The sequence below is a fragment of the Ictidomys tridecemlineatus genome, chromosome 11 (assembly GCF_052094955.1).
Source record: "Ictidomys tridecemlineatus isolate mIctTri1 chromosome 11, mIctTri1.hap1, whole genome shotgun sequence".
NCBI classification, from domain to species: Eukaryota; Metazoa; Chordata; class Mammalia; order Rodentia; family Sciuridae; genus Ictidomys; species Ictidomys tridecemlineatus.
Window position 1 is genome coordinate 13,769,718 of NC_135487.1, and position 20,649 is coordinate 13,790,366.

The 20,649-nt window shown below is 34.8% G+C and overlaps 1 protein-coding gene across 31 annotated transcripts in view; it reads right to left on the reverse strand.

Annotated features, from left to right (window-relative positions):
• The window catches only part of Eif4g3 (eukaryotic translation initiation factor 4 gamma 3), a 283,893-nt gene that overhangs the window by 102,363 nt on the left and 160,881 nt on the right, over nt 1-20,649 (reverse strand). For all 31 annotated transcript variants that reach the window (XM_078025501.1, XM_078025499.1, XM_078025498.1 and 28 more), the window contains 2 exons: nt 15,523-15,620; nt 13,344-13,466 (listed from right to left, as the gene is read on the reverse strand). In XM_078025501.1, the coding sequence (XP_077881627.1) occupies nt 13,344-13,466; nt 15,523-15,620 (221 nt within the window). The remainder of the gene's footprint in view (nt 1-13,343; nt 13,467-15,522; nt 15,621-20,649) is intronic.

Below are 20,649 nucleotides of genomic sequence, written 5' to 3' on the forward strand. Positions count from 1 at the left end.
AAGAAAGGGGGAAGGAAAAAAGATGATTACTATTAATCACACTAAGAGAAGACAACACAACAATTATTAGTACATTTCATTTTCTAGTGTTCCTTCTAAGGACATGCTGACTTTTCAACCTAATAAAAGATGACACATTTGAGAAGTAATTTACAATCCTCCCAGTCAAAGACCAAAAGGATTTGGCCAATTTCACTTAAAAAATTACCTAGTAAAGTAGTTCATCTTTCAAAAGCAGGACAAATGAAAATGTGAAGGGTTTAAAAACACTCAGTTGTCAATGGAAGAGTAGAGATTTCTGTTCATTTATGTCCTTGTGATCATACAGATGAAATGCAACTTAGAAAACCATCTATATGCATTTCACTTTCTAGGTATCTTTTCAGAATCAGAAAGCCAAGTAAAATATGTGGCTTTTCAGAATCATGAGGAATCTCTCATATTGACTTGGCCATTGTACGGGAATGAAAGATGCCTATTAAAATCCAAGCAAGTAGGTTGAGAAAATTACAGCCATTATGCAACTTAGAGGGAACAGAACTACACAAGAAGGGACAAAGCATCACATTCCAACCAGATATTTCGGGATTTCAGGGTTATACAAAAGCCACAAAACAAAGCAGTGTCTCTCCTCGGAGATCTAAGGTCAATATTTTTGTAATTTAATCTACATTGAATTCAACTGGTGCTATCAGAGCAGAGCTTCCTGCCCAATTCTGTATTGATTTTTGTGGGGGTAGGATGAGATAGGGAGATGAAGATGTGAAGAGTCTGGTTAGATTAGGGCCAGTTTAAAAAAAATGAGGATTAGTAAAATATTAAAAGACTTAAAACGGTAATATAAATGAAATATACACGATGATAGGTACCACTGAGGTAACACTGCTTTTTCAGAATGTACAACATGTAATTCATATTTGACTATGAATGTGAACTGAATAGAATTGCAGATAAAGAGGAAAATGCTACAATTTTGTCTATTCATTAGACATTGAAAGTGCTCACATTCCATAATTACTACGAAATGAAGACTACTAAGAGTATTCCATGTGTATAAAAATGAACAGTTATTTCTTTTATTTTGAATCCTGGAGAAATAAATAAATATATAGTACTGTGAGGATGACTATACCCTGAATCCTTAATTTCAAGAGGTAAAAAACCTGTACTATTTTAAATAAAGAATTAGGAAGGCTTCATAGCTAAAAATAAAAACATGATTCTACTGGCTGAAAACAGATCCGGAAAAAAAGGAAACAGTTCATGTTACTTAGCAGTTAATAAACAGTTATCCACATTTCCCAAGAAAGAAAGATTTGTAAACTGTCTTAAGGATCTAAAAGAAGAAAAAAATATTAACTACTCCACAGTTGCCTGGGAACTTAAAAACCAAAATGAAAGTCAACAAAATGACATCCACAGATCAGATGAAATGTTAAAGACAATAAAATGCTACTCATACCTATAAATTTGTTTAGATCCAAGGACTTTTCAATGTAAAGTCCCTTCAATTATATAAAAGAGACAACTACACAGACATTTTTAAATTAGCAAAGTCCTTGGAAGGATTTATGTATAATAAACAGTGATAAGAAAGGACTGAGATAATGTGTTGGTTAAAAAAAAGTTCCAAATCCAGCAATATCCTGGGGAAGTACTATTCAAGTATCCTCAATTATAAAATGAAAAGAAACTAAAGATCCTACATTTTTTCAATTTTTTACAACTTTGACATTCTCTAGACCTCTGACAGTTCCAAAACTGACAACATATTAACATATAATTTTTTAAACAACCTTATTCTGGATTAATTTTAATTTAGTATAATCTCAAATTTTAGTTAACCCTCAAATCTCACCTATTCTATTTTTTTTTGTGGTGCTGGGGATTGAACCCAGGTCCTTGTATATGCAAGGCAAGCACACTACCAACTGAACTATATTTCCATCCCATCACCTCTGATCTCTTAATGAAGTTACTCAACTATAAACAGTTTATTTAATTAATAATTCATAAAAATCAGGAAACACCTTAATACTATAACTGAAAACATCACAAACAACGGTATAAGCATTTTCACTGACATAAAGAAATTAAACTACATTATTGAGAATACAATTAAATTCAATTAAATTAACTACTGTTGGGAATTAATATTTGTAAAAATCATTCCTAATGGGCAATCAGTATCAAAAAAAAAAATTCAACTCCTAAAAGTATCTAAGAAATGAACTTCCTTTATAAATTCTAGCTGAGAGACAATTTTAATGAAGATTTATATATTAAAGCACTGGTCTCAAATGGGGCCCAGATACTGGAGGAATTAATTACTTTTTTAAAAAACAGAATGTTTACCTACTAGGTAAAATACTAATGACATTTGCAACTGTTACTTAAATACTTCGTACAATTTCAAATTAATTCTTCTTTACATAGCAGCATACTGTTTCTGCAGAAATAGGTCACCATCCAATGCTTTCTACTTTCACTGTGTATACGATAGGATATTTAAGTACATACTCAGCAATTATGGAGGTGACATGTCTGTTTTTGTACTGTCCACAAAATAAGCAGCTTTTACATTTTTTAATATTGGGGTTGTGAGAAAGAGGAGAAAATGTCTTGACACATGAAAATTATGTAAAGTCAAATTTCAGTGTCCATAAATATCATTTTGTCAAAATACACTTGCTCATTTATTTAGATATTATAAATGGCTACTTTGGGGGCTACAATGACAAAGGAGTACAGATGAAAGGGATAATATAGTTAGAATGCTTAAAAATTTTACTATCTGGCATATGACAGAAAACATGTGCATACCTATATTATGAGTTCGCACAAGACTAAAAATAGTTACAAAAATAAAAAATTTTAATGATGAGGGCTGATGGAGGGCTGGAGTTGTGGCTCAGTGGCAGAGTGCTTGCCTAGCAGGGTGAGGCACTGGGTTCGATTCTCGGCACCAAAAATAAATAAATGGAGGTTCATCAACATCTAAAAAAAAAATTCTTAAAAAAAGCTGATGTAATTTATTGCCAGTTGAAGAGGCTACTTCAATGTTTCATATTCTATAATTAAAGGTATGAAAGCATAATTTATTTTTTCAAGTTCTATTAGTAACTTTAACATAATCCTTGTATAAAACATCTCATGTATTTAATGTCTATAAACCCAGAGCATAAACAAGTATAAAGTGTATATGAGCAAAAAGCAAGTACAGCATCCACTGAAGATCAAAACCCTAACATACTCAGTTACAAAGGAAAAAAGGACCAAAACATGCTTCTCTCATAAGTGGCAGAGAATCACCCACACTGAATCATTACAAAGGGGGTGCATGTGGTACAGGTGTTTCCTCCTTGTATTTTCCATGTGTAAGAATATGTGGTAATCTATACTGTGTATGGGAATACACTGAGAATCTACTGGTGACTTGGACATAATTTTTAGGTTCATGGACCAAAGGAAACGATTAACAGAGCTAACATATAATCTGGGGCCTGACTTTGTATATGTATGTGGAAGACTTTTTTTTGTTGGTGGTGCTGTTTAGGATTATATGTGGTACACAAGCACCAAACAACTGAGCTATATCCACAGGTATTTTTAATTTTCATTTTGGGGCAGGGGCTCACTCTAAACTGTTTCCCTCAGCCTCCCCAGTAGCTGTCTGCAACATTTAGCATGAGTTTAAAGAGTCAATATGGATTCACCCATGGGATAGGCATAGAAAGTGTAGGAGGATGCATTTCAGGCAGAGGAAACAGCCAATATGAAGTCTCCAAAAGGAAGAGAATTATGTGATCAACCAAGTTGTATGAGAAGGTGAGAATAATACCAGAAGGACCAGTAAGCCTGGTATAAAATGAGGCAGCAGGGGTCAGAACAGAGAGAGTCTTATACGTCACACCAAGGATTTCAGTCTTTTATTTCCACAGCAATAGTAAGGCAGGCACAGGTTATTTATTTATTTCCAGGAATTGAACCCAGGTATGCTCAACTTCTAAGCCACATATCCAGCCCCTTTTTGATATTTTATTTAGAGACAGGGTCTTGCTAAGGTGCTGACGCTGGCTTTGAACTTGCAATCCTCCTGCCTTAGCTGCTGGAATTACAGGCATGCACCTGGCCATGTACAGGTTTTAAGGCAGCAATGTGACATAATATGAATTATGTTTTTAAAAGTTAATTCTAATTACTCATGGAGGATGAACTGGAGGGAGGTAGATAGTTCCAAGAATACAATTTATAAGGTTAGCAAAGCAGCCCAAGGGAACTAATTTTGGTGGTAATGGGTAAATGTGAAAAAAATTGATTTAAACACAGGAGGTAAACTAACAGGAGTTCATAACTCCATTCCCCTATGGAGGGGAAACAATGATGAGCAGAGGAGTAAAAAGAAAGACATTAGGTTTCTAGTTTCTGAGAAACCTAGTGTGTTAGTCACACTGGAGGTGACACTGGGGGTCAAGGGGTAGGGGGAAGAAAGACCATGAATTCAAACGTATGGAAATGCATGTGAAGCCACCTGAGTGTGGAGATCAGATTGAAAACTGGGTATAAAACTTGAAGCTCCAAAATGTTATTATACCTAGCAATATATGATATTAATATATATATATTTGTGTGTGAGGGGGGCTGCTGGTGATTGAGCCCAGGGCCTTGTGCATGCAAGGCAAGCACTCTACCAACTGGGCTATATCCCCAGGCCTGATGAATACTTTAATACACAGCAGTAATGTTAACAGTAACAATGAGTAAACAAGAAATATTATGCTGGAGTCATAGGATGTAAGAACTGGAATAGAAACAATAAAGATTAGTTCTTTATTTTTACACTTTTCCAAGAAACTACCAGCTGTATTAGAAAATCTTGAGTGACATGAACTCACTATTTCCAATGGTCGAGTTCATGTCAAGTTTAGACAATTTTAACTATTTTAAGTGTTTTCACCTATTGATCTTAATTCTTAGCTGTGAAATGAAAATCTTGTCCTCTCCATAGAAAAGTGTTTCACACACGTTAAAATGATGTTAATAAGTATCATACATTAAGCTCAGTGCTAAACAAGATAAAGTGTTTCTTGTATATGATGGAGACAGGTGACAAATGTGAAAATAAGCACACAAAGTGTCAGGCAGAGGCTAATGTTATGAATAAAATTAAAGAACAGACAGAGGAGTCTGGGAGTGTCATTATAGAGTGTCAAAGACTGCCTTCCAGAGGAAGTAGAGGCAGGTTTGCATTCCACATGGAAGAACAGTAACAGCAAAAGTCCTGCAGCAGAAGTAAGCTGGCCAGGAGTTCAATAGCAATGCAATGTGGAGAAGGTGGATGAGAGGGTATAGAGATGTAGCCAATGTTACATATGACCTTGTACGGATCTTCAAAACTGTATGACTATGAACGCTTGTATGTTTGAATCAGCAGTGGAGAAATGCTGGATGATTTTCAATAGGAAGGAATGGGATCTAATCTGAATAATGGATGCAGAGGAGATGATTAGAAAGTTCCTGTGGTTTAGTGAGGAGGCCAAAGTGGCTTAGGCTACAACAGTAGCAGTGAGAAGATGAGAATAAGCTGCTCGAACTTGCTGAAGCAATGGATGTGGGGTATGAGAGAAAGATGATTTAAAGAGGACGCCTAGGCGCAGTGGTGCTTGCCTGTAATTCAAACAATTCAGAGGCTAAGGCAGGAGGATTGCCAAGTTCAAGGTCACATTCAGCAACTTACGGAGACCCTTAGCAACTGACCAAGACTGTCTCAAAATCAAAAAGGGCAGAGGGTACAGCTCAGTAGTAAAGCTTCTGAGTTCATGCCCCAGTATCCCCCCCCCAACCAAAAAAAGACTGTAGCAACTAGGGTAGATTATAGTATAATTTACCAAAAACAGGAAAACAAGGTAAGTATACCAAACACCTAAAAAAACACAGCGGTGGCAAACTCAAATTCCTTTATACACGAACAGATAAACTAACCATATGAAGCAAAAGAGAATAACAGGATAACATAATAAACTACAGAATGTTTACTCAGGCTTAAAGCACTGATGAAATGTTTTCCTTTAAACATGACTTGACAAAACAACACATATTCCTCTGCAACAAGGAAAAGGTACCATGGTATCAGGAAGATTAAAAAGCTTTGAGTTAAACTGGAGGATATTAAGAAAATTATTTTAAAGTGCCTAAGGGGAAGGGGGAAAATAAACAAAAACTATAGAAGCAAGAATAACATCCTTGAGGGGTTAGAGCTGTGGCTCAGCAGTAGACCGATCACCTACCATGTGCCAGGCGCTGGATTCGATCCTCGGCACCACACACAAAATAAATAAATAAATAAAATAAAGGTACTGTGTGCAAATACAACTAAAAATTGAAAAAAAAATAAATGCATGGATTCTAATGCATGGATTCGAATTCTCTATACATTTAAACATATTATACGTATTACAAACTATAGGATTGGCTATGGTTTGAGTTTTCCTCAGGATTTTATGTGTTGAAATTTAAACCCCAAGGTGAGGTATTAAGAGGGCAGAAACTTTTTTGGATTATGCTAAGCATAGGTGGGATCTTTGGGAGGCAGTTAGGAGGAGATAAGAACACAAGCATGAAGCTCCAGTGACTGAGTCCTGGTGGCCATATGAGAAGAGGGGCATAGACACACACACACACACACACACACACACACACACACACACACACTCCCTGTCTCTTGCCTTGTGATGCATTTTATCACAACTCAGGTCTCTGTCTAGGAGACCAGATGCAGCCCCTCCCCATTGGGACCTGCAGAATCATGAGCCAACATAAACCTCTCTTCAGGTCACCCTGTCCTGTCTGTGTTGTTGGTAGCAGAAAAAAGAATAATATAGTATTTAAGTCAGTACAGTAAATGATTAAAATCACATCTCAAAATAAAGAGACAATGACAAACTATTCAATAAATATTGAAATAAGAAAAAAGCCATTTGTACAACCCATACTTCATGGTTATATATCAGAATTAGTTTTGTATCAATCAAATATAAATGTGAATGTAAAATAATCGAAACTTTCATCTAGGATGGGAAAGTCTTTCAAACTATAAATCTCCAAACATAAATAAGTATGGAAATTTGTAAATGAAAACATTTTAAAATTTCTGTGACAGAAGGTACTATTAACAAAGTTAAAACACAATTATTAAACAAGAAAAATGTTAACATACTGCTGAGTTTTGAATGTGTTCAGTAAAATTCACAGTTGCAATCTTAATTCCCAGTGCAACAGTGTTCAGAGGTGGGGCCTAATAAGAGGTAATTCAGCATGAGGTTCTGCTCTCAGGAATAGATTTTTGATATTGCAGGAATAGATTCATTGTAAAAGTGAGATAGGCTCTTTCTTATTCCCTTTTTTCCTCACCCTCCTGTCTTCTTCCATGGCATGATACAGCATGAAGGCCTTATCCAGAGACTAATGTCACGTTCTTGGACTTTCCAACCTCCAGAAGCATGGGTGAAAAAAATTTCTATTGTTTATAAATTTCCCAGTCTATGATATTGCTATAGTGGCAAAAAAACAGACAACTCACATATGTCAAAAAAAATTTAACATATAGAGTGCGTATAAATCAGATAAACATAAAATATCTAAAAAAAAAAGTGTATCAAAGACAAAAGATACCTTCATATACACACAAAAATAACCAGGGACACCAAAAACAATAAGTAAAAATAAATTGAAACATTATTTTTAATCTATCAGAGAAGCAAAACTAGACAAAGAAGTATTCTTTTATACTAATGTTACAAGATTAACCAATAAATGTTTAGATGGTAAGAAATACAATAACCAAAACATAGGTACACAACATTTTTCACCACAACACTGTTAATATTAGTGACAAACAAGAAACAATATGAAGTCCTATGAATTCAATCAACTATGGTACATCCAAAGTATTGGCAGATGACCATTAAAAATTATACTTTCTTACATGTACAGGTCTGGAAAAACAAAATTGTAATACACCTATAGTGAAACATGAATATTTATGAATAATCTCTGAAAAAATGCTGAGTGTGAAATAGCTCTATGAACTCTAATAAATAATATGCATTGAAAGAAGCCTGGGAGAAAATTCACCTCAAAATTAACAAAGATTAATGCTTAGTAATAGAATTTAGAGTAGCAAATTCCTTCTTTACTATCAACTTTACTGTTCTTTTCAAGGAAAATATCATTTGTACACACATAAAAAATGAAGTTTTCATTTTGAAAAACATTTTAAATAATAGACGAAAGACTGAACCAGAGAGTCCTACGATTCCTTGCAAGACTTTTTGTAATCCCTGACAACTGTGAACACCATAGTTGCTGAAGGATGAGTCTCCAAGATCACTTCTTCATATCTGATTGAAAGTGGACAGTGAAAATAGGCACTGTCACACAGACAACAATGGATTCTGACATGGAGCATCAAAGTGAAGTCAGACCACAGTAAAAGCAAAGACTATTATATAATTTGAGGAATTATGTGAAAAAAGTTTACTTAAGAGGGAAGACATAAGTTTTAGTTTGATTAATGTTCTCAAAGAGAATTTTTATTGGGATACCCAAAAAACTTAAAATGTACTTGTACCTCTGACTTCCAAAAATGAATAATATAAGTACTCCCAAATTCAGATTTTCCAATTCCTTTAGGAAATTCTTACTGGAGAATCTTAATAAAACCTTAAGGAAAACAGACCTGGTGAAATAAACAACCCTGTTCCACAACTCTAAGTCGGAAACACTGATTGACTGTACGATTCGGGTTAAACTACAGTTTAACAACCTAAAGGCTCTGTTCACTATGATATCACAGTTTTGACTCTATTAACTTTATAAGGTTTTCATGTTAATGAAAAGTACATTTTTAAGTCAAGGAAGGTTATAAATGCTCAACTATTAAAAATGAAGTGTTGGGCTGGGGTTGTGGCTCAGTGGTAGAGCACCTGCCTGGCATGTGTGAGGCATCGGGTTCGATCCTCAGCACCACATAAAAATAAATAAATAAAGATATTGTATCCATATAAAACTAAGAAAAATTTTTTAAATGAAGTGTGATTTAATAAAATAACCATTATCTTATTGCAGTCAACACTAAAAACTATACCTGTCTATTTCAGGGAAGAGAATGGTATTAATTCACCAGTGCTTATAACTGAGATAACAAAATGGTACTTTAAAACTTAAGACTAAACTTATATTACATTACGTTCGACTTCTGTAATCAGGAACTCACCTCCTTACTGTACATATGAACTTATAACATGAATATTATTTACCAGTGCTTTCAACCTACCTTTAAGAAACTTTTGCTAAAGCATGAAGTGAACTGATTAAGAAATGGTCAGAGTTTGAGATATCCAGATATCAAGTGTAAGACTAAATAACCTACTGACAAGACAGGCTACCTATATCTCCTGAGATATTAAAGCAATCAATAGTTTCCTAACTTGTATCTGCTCAAGACCCCTTCCTACCTTATAACTTTGTTTTAAAATAAGAAAAATTCTAAAACACCAAGCCAAAAAACAAACACAAACTGAAAAAGAAAGATGAGAAAGACAAAGGAACATAAGAAAAAGAAAGATGTCGACTTAATTAAAAAAAAAAATTTAATGACTTTGATATACCACTGGTTCCTAACAGTCTAAAGACTATCAGGCAGCTGCACACTTCTTAGTACAGGAATACTCCTTATACCTTGTTGCCTTCAGCAACAGCTAAGGGATTTGTTGCTGGAAAAAAGTAACAATTTTTCTCCCTTTCTTCCATTTTGAGATAAAAAGAAATTATAAGCTTATTGAGCAAAATCTTTCATTTTTCATTTCATTATGAAAAAATAGGAGCTTAAGGGTTTAATATTCTTATCACAGGTCATAAATCTAAGTGACAGAGACCAACTTCTAGTACTCTACCTCTCTCCATGATATCTACCAGAGAACACCTAAATCTATGCATTAGGATCATCTGTAAGGGTCCATGTATACACAAATGCAGATTTTATACACAGATGATATATAAAAATCTCGAGGGCAGTTTCAAATTCCATTCATTACTTCTTAGGAAAAAATCAGCAGCAGCAAAAAATGTGTTTCTCCTCCCCATTTTCCTCATATAAACCCAATGCAGTTTGCCAATGAACCCTTAGCTTTTGTTATGAACGTCTTTAATATAGTTAGTGATTAAGCATCAAACATAAGTTATGTGAAACCCAGTGTCAATCTTTGGGCTTTGCCTAAATAAAACTTGCCCCATGATATAGGTTGCTTCTCATCTCACTGACTGAAAACCCAACACATTGCACAGCTGTTGACCATGATAAAACCCACTGGTTAACACCAGGGTAAATCAGTTTCACTTTCAAGGCTGTTTTCTTTAGATTAGCCAAACCACAACCACATGGGAAGCCTAAGAGAGAACACCCACAGAGCTTAATAAAAGCATGGCCCACAGATCTTTATTTCTTCTTCTACTCCCTTCTCCTCGCCTGCTGGTTGAGCTCCTTGATGCCTCTAGGCTTCCCATTGACCTCCTGACAAGGTCAATAACCTCCAAGGGATAAAAAATACTCCACCCCCACCCCACCCCCACTTTCCTTTTTTTTTTTTTGGGTGGTGCTGGGGATCCATATATTTTGGTTTAATTTCCTTATTGTACCTTCTTGACCAACACGTTCAAACCTAACTTGCCCCTGGTCAAAGCTCTCCTACAGAGGGGCCTATATAGATTTACAGCCACTCTTAAAAGATGTCAAGACCAAATTAGAAAATATCACAACAGCTTAAGAGCTTGCCAAAATCAAACTCAGTGCGTGCTTCAACAAATATCCCTTGTGCACGCTACATTGTGTTTTATTATAAATCCAGGTATTGAAGCTTGAAGAGCTGCCTCTGTCTCTTCTCTCTCCCTTACACCCTTTGTACTATTTCTTCCATTGGTGGGTCTCTGTGATCTGACACTATTGAGTCTGTGCTGTTAATTCTGTCCCTTGAAGAGTCTAGAACTAACTCAGTGATAGGGAGGCACCCTGTAAGCCCTTCGGAACTTTTTAGAACTAAGTTTGGATGCAGAGGGCTGTCCCTTCAGCAGTGATGTGGTTCAGGAGCTGTTTGGAATTGCGCTGAAATTAAAACCCCTGACGCTAAATCTGTTTGATTTTCTTTGGCTGGAATTGTACTATCAGTTAATGGAATTAGTTGCCAAAATAAATAAAACATAAAACTTAACAGCATTTTTGTTAAAGATATGGAAGGATTTCTAGCTTCTTTTGAAACAATGGATCAACAGTTTTTAAAAATGTAATAATCATGCAGGAATAACTATTTTCCTTAACCATGTTTGTCCTCTCTCACCATGTGCCCCACTTTCTATTATTTTTCCAGAAAATGATGTCATTATCAGTTATCTTCATGCTTGCACTGTTGTTGTGTTAGGAAAAATATATATTTCGATATATTTCTAGTACACATCTGTTAAAAAGTTATTCCCTCCTTACATGAATTTTATGCACTTGAAAGGACAATGGATTTACAAAGTGTGGATTTAAATGAAAAATCACCTACTAACCTTAAGTTTTATAGATATACTACAATTCTCAAAGAGAATTACCAACATCACTATTATTGACTAAGGACATTTTCTCACCCCAAAGTGTATATTTAATATACTTTTATGATTACTGAGACACATCAGCTCATGTTTAGGTCCACAGTCCTTGGAGAAAGATAGAAAGTAAAGTCATTACTGCAGCTAAGGACAGAGAAATAATCAAAATAGGATAGGCTTAAGAGGTTGAAAGACAAAAAGGTAAACAAACCCATACCTCCTAAGAAATCTAAATGCAAAAAGATAAATACATGTTTAAGAATTTAAATACAAATCAACATAGGGTGTCAACTATACTTCTTGACAGTATATTTTAATTAATATTTGACAATAAAGACTAAAATGTGATTGCCCTGATCGAAAATTTTTGTCATAGAATACCCTCACCTGATAGAGCACCTAAGTAAATAATTTCAGTTTGGAAATTCTGTCTGTCTCATGCTTACATCCAGGGAAGAGACTACATATAAGACCTTCTTAGTTAATCAGACTTCAGAGCAGTTGCTGAGGGGAAAATAGGGAATGGTACAGAGCAATCATTAATATGACCTTACAAATCACATATCTAGACAGCCACTTTTGTACTCATCTGGATAATGGAAGTCTGAGATAATCATCAGCCAGAGACTAACAACATTTCCAAGTTAAAACATATCATTATAACAGAGGATTAAATTGTAGGACAATTCAAATTCATAAAATTTTCAAGGGACTCTTAAGACATCTATTTGTGAGCTCAATATTTAAGAATATTTTTAAACTTATACTACTAAAATCAAGACAACAGTTTGTTATTTGAAAATATCTTATATTGGAGAATCTGTATCATTTGTTTATAAATCAGGCTCGAAGGAATCTCCTCATCCAGCCATAAGAGGGAAGCAGGAAGTTCCCTACTCCTTAATAACTTTGCTTTTGTTTTTATATTCCGGGCTCAAACGTTAGAGAATTTCAAAGATTTGAAAAACACTGAACTCTGAATCATTTATCACAATTTAAGGTGACGCACTAATGAAATTAAAAACTTTCTCAGATTTGGGGAATTCCATTCTGTATTGCAAATTTACAACTCCTCCTACAATGTCTTGATTTCTAAAAATAAGAAAGCAAATTCTTAGGAGACCAACATAACTACATTCACCAAGATTGTGCCTGACAGAATTTACAAATAACTCTTGTAAATAATTAAAGACAACACTTTCCATTCGAGAAGCTGATTTATGTATTCTTCAAAGGTGAGAAGTACATCTGTTATACATCCAAATATGCTCTGAATGACACAGGCAAACTTTCGTTTGTAAGCAACACTGGTAAAAATGTTTAAATTCTCAACCTTAATGTTACATAGTGCAACATTTAATTCCTCAGGTTCCATACTGAAAACATAAAATACTCATTTAATGATGAGATTTCCATAGGAATGAGGCTCCTTTTGGTATCATAATTCATTAGGAATAGTGACAGCAGCTGTGCTCTGAATGTGAAGACAATACATAGAAATATTACCAATAAAAATCTGGAGTTGTAACAATTTGCAAAGAGAAATAATATGCCTATTTAAATACCATTTAGATATTCGAGGCTATGAGACAACTGATGGAAATGGAAAGCACAGAAAGTAGCTATAGATAAAAGAAGAGTTCAGTAGCATTTAATGAACAAATCAACACCATTGTCCATCACGGCTCACTCTGCCTTACCTGAGGAGGAGTGGGTGTGGAAGTGGGTCTCCCTATAGGTGGAGTAGGATTTCTGCTTCCACCTCCAGACATAATCTCTTCGGTTATGTCTTTACCTCCCTGGTTTGGATCTCGAATTCTTATCTACAAGAGTAATAAAATGGCAAAGGAAGAGATGGGTGTCTACTTAGCAGATTTACAGGCATATGAGTTAAAGGTATAAACTGAAAAATCTATCAACCATCAAGTTCATAATCACCACATCTGAAATTACTTCAATCACAGAAACATATAGGGCTATTCAAAGAAATTTAGACCATTACCTCTGAGAAGAACTAATTAAAATAATAAGCTATAATAGAACCTACTTGGCTGAATTTCTAGATCAAAACTGTAAAATATTTACACTTGTTTAACAAAACAGTCATTTTTTTTTAAAGAAAGAGTGAGAGACAGTGAGAGAGAGGGAGAGAGAGAGAGAATTTTTAATATTTATTTTTTTTTTAGTATTTGGCGGACACAACATCTTTGTTGGTATGTGGTGCTGAGGATCGAACCCGGGCTGCACACATGCCAGACGAGCGCGCTACCGCTTGAGCCACATCCCTAGCCCACAAAACAGTCATATTAATTTTATTTACAGAGTTCACAAAACCATTTTCACATTTAGAAGTTACTAGGCAAAATAAAGTTTTAAATAACCTAAATGATTCTCTAACACATCCTGCAATATAGGAATAGAAATTTACCCAATACTTTGTAAGTAAGCTCACTGAAGTATTATTTTTCCCAGAGAAGAGATCAAAATGTCAAAAAGGCAAATCAAGAACAGAATAGTTAAAAAAACTATTCTACATCTTTGCAATTAAATATCAGTTAAAAAAAAGAACCTACCATACTGATATGGAATAATCATCAAGATATACTTTTTTTGTTTAAGAAAATGCTAATCACAGAACAGTGAGTGGTCTCATTTTGATTTTTTAAGGCCCCTATGCTTATAGATGTCAGTGGAGAAGGTGCTTTATCGAAGTCAGAACAGGTCCTGGCAATCCATCCTGGTGTAAAGGGCCCCCTCTGCTGTTCCTGATCTGTATAGCTTAATTCAGGTAAAGTTTCTTGGATGAATTCTCAGAATTCACTAACAAAATCATCTGGATATGAAATTTAGAGGGGAGTGACTCTTCAATTAAAATTTATACATCAGCTAATTTTTCAGGTTAAGTATTGCTTCATTTATTCTAGTTTATTTAACAATAATATCTATTATTACTGATTTCCATTTTCATTATCACTTTTATTCATTTTTCTGCATTATGAAAATATTGTTTAAGTTATGAAAATATTGTAGCATGATTCATCATTTCCAAAGCATAGTTTCTTGACTCTACAAGAAACTATACAAACTGTACAATTTCTTGTAGAGTCAAGAAACTACACTGGTGTGTCCTGTTTATAATGAAATGAACACTCACAAGTAATTTGGTCCTAATAATAAAGTATCACATTTTAAACCTCATTCAGTTTTATTAGAGTGCTTCAAAAGTAATGCTGTAACATTATTTCTATCTACTTTATTCTGTATGAATGTGGGAGTGTCTTTTGATTATAAACATCATCGATTTTATAAAAGATCACAAGCCTCTCTTTTACAAAAATACTCTGCAATTTGAATTTTATGTTTCTATACTCTATATTATACTTAAATCTCTCGGGCATAACTTATTAGACAAAGTCTCAGTATTTTGTTTTTAAAATTTAGAAAACTTCGAAATGCTGATTTTTTTTTTTAAATCTATTTCATAAAAGGGATGTTTTTGTTGTTGTTTTTAATATTTTGGCTTATTTTTTCTATTAGTTAGCAGGGAGCTAATTAGGATTGGTGGTAAAAGATGGTCAGTATATAAGAACTGAGCTAATATTCCTCCCACTGAATGAGAACTTGGCACACTAAATCATCAGTTCTAAGGCTGTCATATAGCCCAGTGAATGGTGAAAGCTGATATCAAGCAAACGCTAAGTACAACTTCTCAATAACATGCCAATAAAAATCCTCCAGGTAGAATTAAATGGTGAGGCTATCAAGGAAGAAACAACAACCAAAAGAACACTTATGTAAACTGAGATAAGAATTTAGTAAAATTATTTGATATGTGAATAATGTGACTTTTTAAATAAAAAATTAATAAAGATATCTTACAGTTTTTTTCTCTCTCTTGGCTGGAGGGGGCTGTTGCTGTGTAGGCACTATGATAGGTGCTGACTGATAAACTGGTTGACTTGGATAAAAAGGCGTTCCTAAAGAAATTGAAAAAAATAAAAGCATTCAGTTATTTTGTCAAACACATTGTAAGACCATCAATGACACTGTGTCACTAGAGAATCCCTTTTAAAAAGTAAATAAACATCATCTACTCAACATTCTGAGTAATTTCTTCCCACAAGCTCTCCTCCAGTTACTAAAGTGGTCAAGAAATTACTCCAAAAATAGGCAACTTCTTGAACATTCATAAACATCTAATATGAAAACAACTACACACAGAACTCCCCTGTGGATTGACAGCAGGGTTATCTTTCTAAAACATAAATTGAACTATAGTGCTGCTTTTAAAACATCATATTCTGCCAGTCCACTACCTGCAATAGTGACTCCTAAATAAAAGTGAGTCTGTGTGGGGGCTTGGTCGGGGAAAAGGGGGAGTATCCTAATCATCTGGGGAGAAGAGGATGGTGAGATTCTTACTGATGGAGCACCAGGCCATAGGGAGCCATGATTAAAACCTGGGAAATGTCCTAAAGTTTGTGGGGAGGGGAATGAACAAGTGCCTAAAGACAGTGGCCAAACTCCACGTTCTCACTTATGGAACCCGCTGCCCTAGTTCTAACGTATTCCTACTACATCCTTGGAGTACACCAATCTCAACCAAATTGAACAAAATCAATCTCCTTCACTTTGTTCATGCCTTTGACTATACTGCCCATGTGCCTGAAAATACCTTCCATCCCTGGTACTCCCAATGAACCTTTTCACATTAAAAACTTAAATGATTATTGTAATTACTATCAAACTAAGTGCTTAGGAGTGAAGATAAACTGCATATTTTGAAAGCAGAGTATGAAGATATGATGAAGAGATGGATGTTGGTGTGAGAGGAAGACAACTTAGGAAAAACTATGAAAGTGTTTTGCCTAAGCAAGTGAAAGAACAGAGACATTATTCATGGAAATGAGGAAAAATAAGGGAAATAAATCAAGAGTTCAATTTTGAGCAAGTTTGAGATGTTTATTAAACCTTCAAATGGAAATACCAAATAAGCAAAAAAAGACACAAATCTACAGTATACCCTTTTAATAATTGCTAGAATACAGATAACATAAACCACAAGATTAGATAGTTTATGAAATTAGTATACTTTTTTTTTTTTTTTTAAAGCAGCAGCAGGAGCAGCCAAAAGTTGAAATCTTTGTTAGGTGAGAAAACAAGAAGGAATATCAGCAAAGGAAATGGAAAGGCAGTGATTGAAATGAAGAAAACCATTCAAGAATGAGGAAGTGTACAACTGTGTCAAAAGGTCCTGAAAGTGCAACTCAAGATGTGTTAAAAGTAGAAATCACTGGTTATCCCTAAAAAGGTGTTTGGGTAGAGAGGTGACAGGGTAGAGGTAGGTCTGATGTGGGCAGAGTCAATAAGTAAAAATGACAAAAGAAAATGAAGTCAGTGAGGATAGATAACTGTTTTTTCTTGAAAGCTTTCTTGTGGAAGGTAAATGGTGAAAAGGGGCTATTGCTAAAGAACAATAAGGCATCTAAAAGAAACAAATTTAATATTGGCATAAAAAACATATCATCTGTTAACGGGTGACAATGTAGGGAAAAGAGGAATAGCATAGTGACAGCTTTAAGTGGGTATAGGATGGAATCTAACATGTGCATAAAAGGATGGGTCTACTGTAGGAGCAAGGATATGAAAAAGAAAATAAATGTGCATGAAGTTTCAGGTAAAGGTACAGGAAAAAAATCTGTGTTACTAACAAACAATACTGTTGGCCTTATTATCACTGTCATTTATATGATCAACATCCTCACCATCTTGAAGTGAAAATTTCTTGGAAGCAGTAAGATTTGCAGTATTAAGACCTTAAAGATATGAATCAGGTTTAGAGAATCGTATTTAGAAAAGAGGTAGGTATAGGGTAAGACTAGAGTTTCAGTTAAGTTCAATGCAAACTTACAAAGAAAAACAACAAAAAACCCCAAATAGACATCTTCTACCAGCAAGTAAATTATACTCACAGTAGAGCTTTAATAATTTTATAGTCCCCTATTACATCATTAGCTACGAAATTCAGAAAACTAACTCTTAAAATTGGTTTCAAATGCAGCTAGACAAGCAACATAATCTGCCCACCTCCCCATATTTTTCAAGCTAAGTAAAATAAGATGTCAAAGGTGAATCTCTTTAAAATAAACAAACAAACAAACAAACAAACAGATATAGCATTCTTCTAATGAAGCATTTTTGAGTCAACACAATTGGCAAGAAGGCTGGTATATCACATGCTGCAGAATAAATCTGACACAAATGGGTGTTTTTTCAATACAGTGTGGTTAAACTCAATCAAGTAAAAGATGAAGTTTTTTTCTCAAATGTGGGCACCAGCAGAAGAAATCTACCCTACTAAACAACAGGAACACTGAAATATACTTTTTGTTCTATTAAAAATGTGACACGTACAAAACCTGGATTTGATCCCCAGTTACATTAAAACACACACACACACACAAAATAATTTTTGCATACCATTTATCAGATAAGAAAGTTATTTATTATCTCTGTACCTCCGGTTTCCTATGCATGGAATGAAGTAGGTTTAGTTAGATCAGTCTTTCAACTATAGTCTGAGGGCCAAACCCATCCTACCACCATTTATTTTCTGAATAAAGCTGAATTGGGGCCAAGCATGGAGGCACATGCATATAATAATTCCACGGGCTTGGAAGGCTGAAGCAAGAGAACTGTGAGTTTAAAGCCAGCCTCAGACACACGGCAAGATGCTATCTTTAAATTTAAAAAGTGCAATATGGCTCCAGTGGTTAAGTGCCCCTGGGTTCAATCCCTGGAACAACAACAACAACAACAACCCCAAGTATTGAAAGACATTCCCAAATAGTAGTTTACCTACTGTGAATGTGTTTTTTTTTTTTTCATTTTCTTTATTTTGTGTGGTGCTAGGCATGAAAAACCCAGGGCCTTATGCATGCTAGGCAAGTGCTCTAACCCTAAGCTACATTCCCACCCCTTTTCATTTCACTTTGAGACAGAATAACACTGAATAGTCCAGGTTACTTGATCTTGCAATCCTTACACTTCAGGGCTCCCAAATAGCTGGTACAGGCAGGCACTACCAAAGCACCTGGCAGCCAAGGCTGCTTTTACATTATAAGGACAGAGTTTGAATAGTTGCAATAGGTACCATACAGCCTGCAAAGCCTGAGATATTTAATATCCAGTCCCTTACAGAAAAACTGCTGACCTACATCAGTGGCTCATAAACCCCAACTTATCTAAAAGGTATAAATGATGTGTGGCAAAATGTATATAATAATAACAATGGGAATTTTACTCAGCAATAAAAGAGAATAAAATCATGGCATTTGCAGGTAAATGGATGGCACTGGAGAATAATAAATACTAAGCAAACATAGCCAATCCCAAAAAAAAAAATGCCGAATGTTTGATATAAGGAGGTTGATATAAGGATAGGGAAGGGGAGCATGAGAGGAATTGATGAATTCTAGACAGGGCAGAGGTGTGAGCGGGAAAGGAAAGGGGCAGGGGATTAGCAAGGATGGTGAAATGTGACAGACATCATCATCCAAAGTACATATGTGAAGACACGAATTGGTGTCAACATACTTTATATACAACCAGAGATGTGAAAATTGTGCTGTATACATGTAAGAAGAATTGTAATGCATTCTGCTGTCATTTATTTAAAAAAAAATACAAAAATAATAACCATGAAATACACATAAATATTCTTATAGGTTTCCCAACTTCAATTTTTATAAAGAACTATGCCTATTTTTAAATTATTTTAGTCCACCAGTCCTGGTGGCAAATACCTGTAATCCCAACTATTCAATGGTTCCACAAAAAGCATTACTAAAGGCCCAAAAATGCCATACGGGTCAGCAGTGTGGCTCGGCTAAGATCAGGTATTCATGCTAATCTAGGGAGATTGCAAGTTCAAGCTTAACCAGGCAACTAAACCAGATATCGTCTCAAAATGAAAAATGAAAAAGTGGCTGGGTATGTATTTCTGTGGTAGAACTGCTTGCCTCGTACTGCAACCCCAGCTACTGCAAAAAAAAAAAAAAGAAAGAAAGAAAGAAAAGAAAAAAATTTCAGTACTACTCTTTTGTTGTTAAAATACCTTTCTTATATTAAAATAATACCTCATTTATTTCATTTTTTATTCATTATACATGCCTATGGTATTAAAAGGTCTAGTACTACTAGTGTAACCAATGGTTAGGTTTCTTCTCATTGGTAAAACGAAAGCATAAATATGAAACAAATGTATGGTAAGATCTAGAAAGACAGGGAAATATCTTTTACTTTTTTTAATATTTTCTTTTTAGCAGTCATTGGACATATATATATATATAATTTATGTGGTGTGGAGAATCAACCCAGTGCCTCACACATGCTAGGCAAGTGCTCCACAAATGAGCTACAACCCTAGCCCACAGGAAATATTTTAACATCTGCATTCCATATAATACCTATTCATGATGTTTTACACATTATAGGCCTTCTAAAGACATCTGGAACTTTGAATTTTCTTCAGAAATGAAGATGAAGATAGTGGTTCAATGTCTAGGTTGACACGAAAACCCCAAAAGAGTTCAGGAAAAGATGGCAGAGAGGAGGAAATCATATAAAACTAGAAGAAAGTGAAATATACTGGTCTGAAGCAAGAGTGAATAGAAACTGTAACTATGCTTAATTCTCGATCTTTCTCCCCCCCCTTTTTTTTTGTTCCCCCTTTACCAACATTATTGCAATGACTACCCATTAACCATCCCACCCTCTTTTGCCCATGAATCTAAATTTGCCATCTTTGGGCCAAAATCCCATAGGATTGACCTAAAAATAATGTCATGTCTCCATTAGGTATTTGTATGACACAAGAAGAAAGGCCTCAAAGTGTTTAAGAAACACCAACAAGAGAAAAACTGAAAAGTTTATATCGAGTAAATACTATCATTAGTTCATTTTCTTTGAAACTATACAAACACTCCAGGAATTATAATGAACTAG